The sequence below is a fragment of the Oncorhynchus masou genome, unplaced genomic scaffold (assembly GCF_036934945.1).
Source record: "Oncorhynchus masou masou isolate Uvic2021 unplaced genomic scaffold, UVic_Omas_1.1 unplaced_scaffold_16415, whole genome shotgun sequence".
NCBI lineage: Eukaryota > Metazoa > Chordata > Actinopteri > Salmoniformes > Salmonidae > Oncorhynchus > Oncorhynchus masou.
In genome coordinates, this window is record NW_027006524.1 from 114 (window position 1) to 2,956 (window position 2,843).

General features: G+C 39.4%; 1 protein-coding gene across 1 annotated transcript; it reads left to right on the forward strand.

Moving 5' to 3' along the window:
* Window positions 1-915: 915 nt before the first annotated feature.
* On the forward strand, window positions 916-2,031 carry LOC135531553 (zinc finger protein 135-like). The gene has a single exon (XM_064959562.1). It carries the CDS (start codon window positions 916-918, stop codon window positions 2,029-2,031), a length of 1,116 nt encoding a protein of 371 aa, XP_064815634.1.
* The last annotated feature ends 812 nt before the right edge of the window (window positions 2,032-2,843 follow it).

Consider the following 2,843-nt stretch of genomic DNA (forward strand, 5'->3'; position numbering starts at 1 on the left):
GTTACTATCAGATGTGCTATATATAGTTACTATCAGATGTGCTATATATAGTTATAATCAGATGTGCTATATATAGTTACTATCAGATGTGCTATATATAGTTATAATCAGATGTGCTATATAGAGTTACTATCAGATGTGCTATATATAGTTACTATCAGATGTGCTATATATAGTTACTATCAGATGTGCTATATAGAGTTACTATCAGATGTGCTATATATAGTTATAATCAGATGTGCTATATAGAGTGAATTGATGACATGTGACTGACCAAGCCCTTTCAGACTTTATAATATGGCTATATATATATAGATGTACTATATATAGTTACTAACAGTTTTAGGACATTTCCCAAAAATATTTCCCCTTATTATTTTACTTTACCCAAAATGTCTTGACTTCAGTGACAGTCAAAGTGTTGAAAATGTGTTAACGTCTAAATAAATTAAATAGCGTGTCGAAAACCTGTTTTGGATTTTCACATAAAATTACTTCTTTACTTATTTTAGATTCAAGGAAGTGTGTAGGTCTCATTCTGTACATACAACTATTCATACAACTATGAAGGTTATTTGTTCAGAGCCACCTGCTCGATAGGAATCCAGCGACGTCTGTGTCTTCAGTGTCCGAGAACTGTTTCATTTTTTGTGTGTTCTGACTTGTAAAAACAGAATTAATAAAATAAGTAATGTAAACATATTATCAGTAATTACTAGAAAGCTCTACAACATAATTTGTTTTAAAATCACAACAAGATTGTTAATACTGGCTATAGGTTATTGAGGGATCTGATTAGGATTTTCCCTCGTTGCAAGGCTATTTTATCATGTGGAGGTTTCATTCAGGTCTATTTAAATAAACAATCTGTTTTTGGCAGGAGAGAGACCAGACTCGGAGGAACCAGAGCCAGATATGTCCAAACCAGCAAGACGACACCAGTGCTCCCAGTGTGGAAAGAGTTTTAACCAGAAAGGACACCTGAACCAACATGAGAAAATACACACAGGGGAGAAGCCTTACCACTGCTCCCAGTGTGGAACAGGTTGTAACGGGTTAAGGGACCTGAAACAACATGAGAGAATACACACAGGGGAGAAGCCTTACCTCTGCTCCCAGTGTGGAAAGAGTTTTACCCTGTTATGTAACCTGAAAACACATGAGAGAATACACACAGGGGAGAAGCCTTACCACTGCTCTCAGTGTGGAAAGAGTTTTAACCAGAAAGGACACCTGAAGCAACATGGGAGAATACACACATGGGAGAAGCCTTACCACTGTTCCCAGTTTGGAACAGGTTGTAACGGGTTAAGGGACCTGAAACAACATGAGAGAATACACACAGGGGAGAAGCCTTACCTCTGCTCCCAGTGTGGAAAGAGTTTTACCCTGTTATGTAACCTGAAAACACATGAGAGAATACACACAGGGGAGAAGCCTTACCACTGCTCTCAGTGTGGAAAGAGTTTTAACCAGAAAGGACACCTGAAGCAACATGGGAGAATACACACATGGGAGAAGCCTTACCACTGTTCCCAGTTTGGAACAGGTTGTAACCAGTTAAGGGACCTGAAACGACCTGAGAGATTACAGAAAGGTGAGAAGCCGTACCATTGCTCCCGGTGTGGAAAGAGTTTTACAACGATAGGGACACTGAAAATTCACGAGAGAATACATACAGGAGAAAAGCCGTACCACTGCTCCCAGTGTGGAAAGAGTTTTACAACATTATGGAGCCTGAAAATACACGAGAGAATGCATACAGGAGAAAAGCCATACCACTGCTCCAAGTGTGGAAAGCGTTTTACCCACTTAAGTAATCAGAAAAAACACGAGAGAATACACACAGGGGAGAAGCCTTACCACTGCTCCCAGTGTGGAAAGAGATTTAGCGAGTTAGGAAGCCTGATGGCTCATGAGCGAATACACACAGGGGAGAAGCCTTACAAATGCTCAGACTGTGGGAAGACATATTACTCATCACAGTCACTTAAAAGACACGTGAGAGTCCACACAGGGGAGAAAACATGAATTGAATATGGAGTCAGTTTGAATAAAGAGTAAATCAGATTCCTTGTGTTTAAATGGTCAGATAATCAAGTGATATTTGGATGTGATGCATTTGCTCCATTGTTGACATTTGCATTGTCCCACTGATGATTTAATGAAATGAAATGTATCACTGACTCTGTAATGTAAAATGTTAATTATATGTGTCCACATATCTGAGTATGTGACTAACCTTGTGAAACTGTCCTATTATAATCTCCTGTTCCTGGGAATATCATCCTGTGTTGCAAACCAGCTGCACCTGCATCCTTGTATGAATAAAGTATCCTGCCCAGGAACAAGCAACTATAAAGATATGTGCTCATCACCCAATGCTTCAGCAATTCAGACTGTCTACACTGTGCTGTGTAACTCTGTTATTCTCTCTGAGCTCAGAAATAATGAATCTTGGTTTGACTTGGACTCCAGCCCATCCTTATTTTATAATATCCACCACAACTCACCCACGGATTGCTGTTTCATCATTGTCTCAATGAAGACTTCTTTGTTTTACATTCCTGGAGTTATTTCCAAGCCTCCCACTGATTGAATTAACTTTGTTTCCATGTAATTCTCAACAAAACAAATCCCCGTGATAGTGTTTGATTTATGTGATTTAAACTTTTGAAATGCTTTGTCAGAACCAACCTTCTGGACGTGTAGTATTTAAGAAATCGGGGACTCGCTGATCTCTCTCTGCCTCTCTCTCTGTCCCCATCTCTCTCTCCCTCCCTCCCTCCTTGATTCACCAAAGGTTCTTGTTCTCTACAGTTTAACATAAACAGTATTCCCTC

Coding starts and splice junctions, on each gene's coding strand:
- LOC135531553 (XM_064959562.1), top strand. CDS start 916: ATGTCCAAACCAGCAAGACGACACCAGTGCTCCCAGTGTGGAAAGAGT.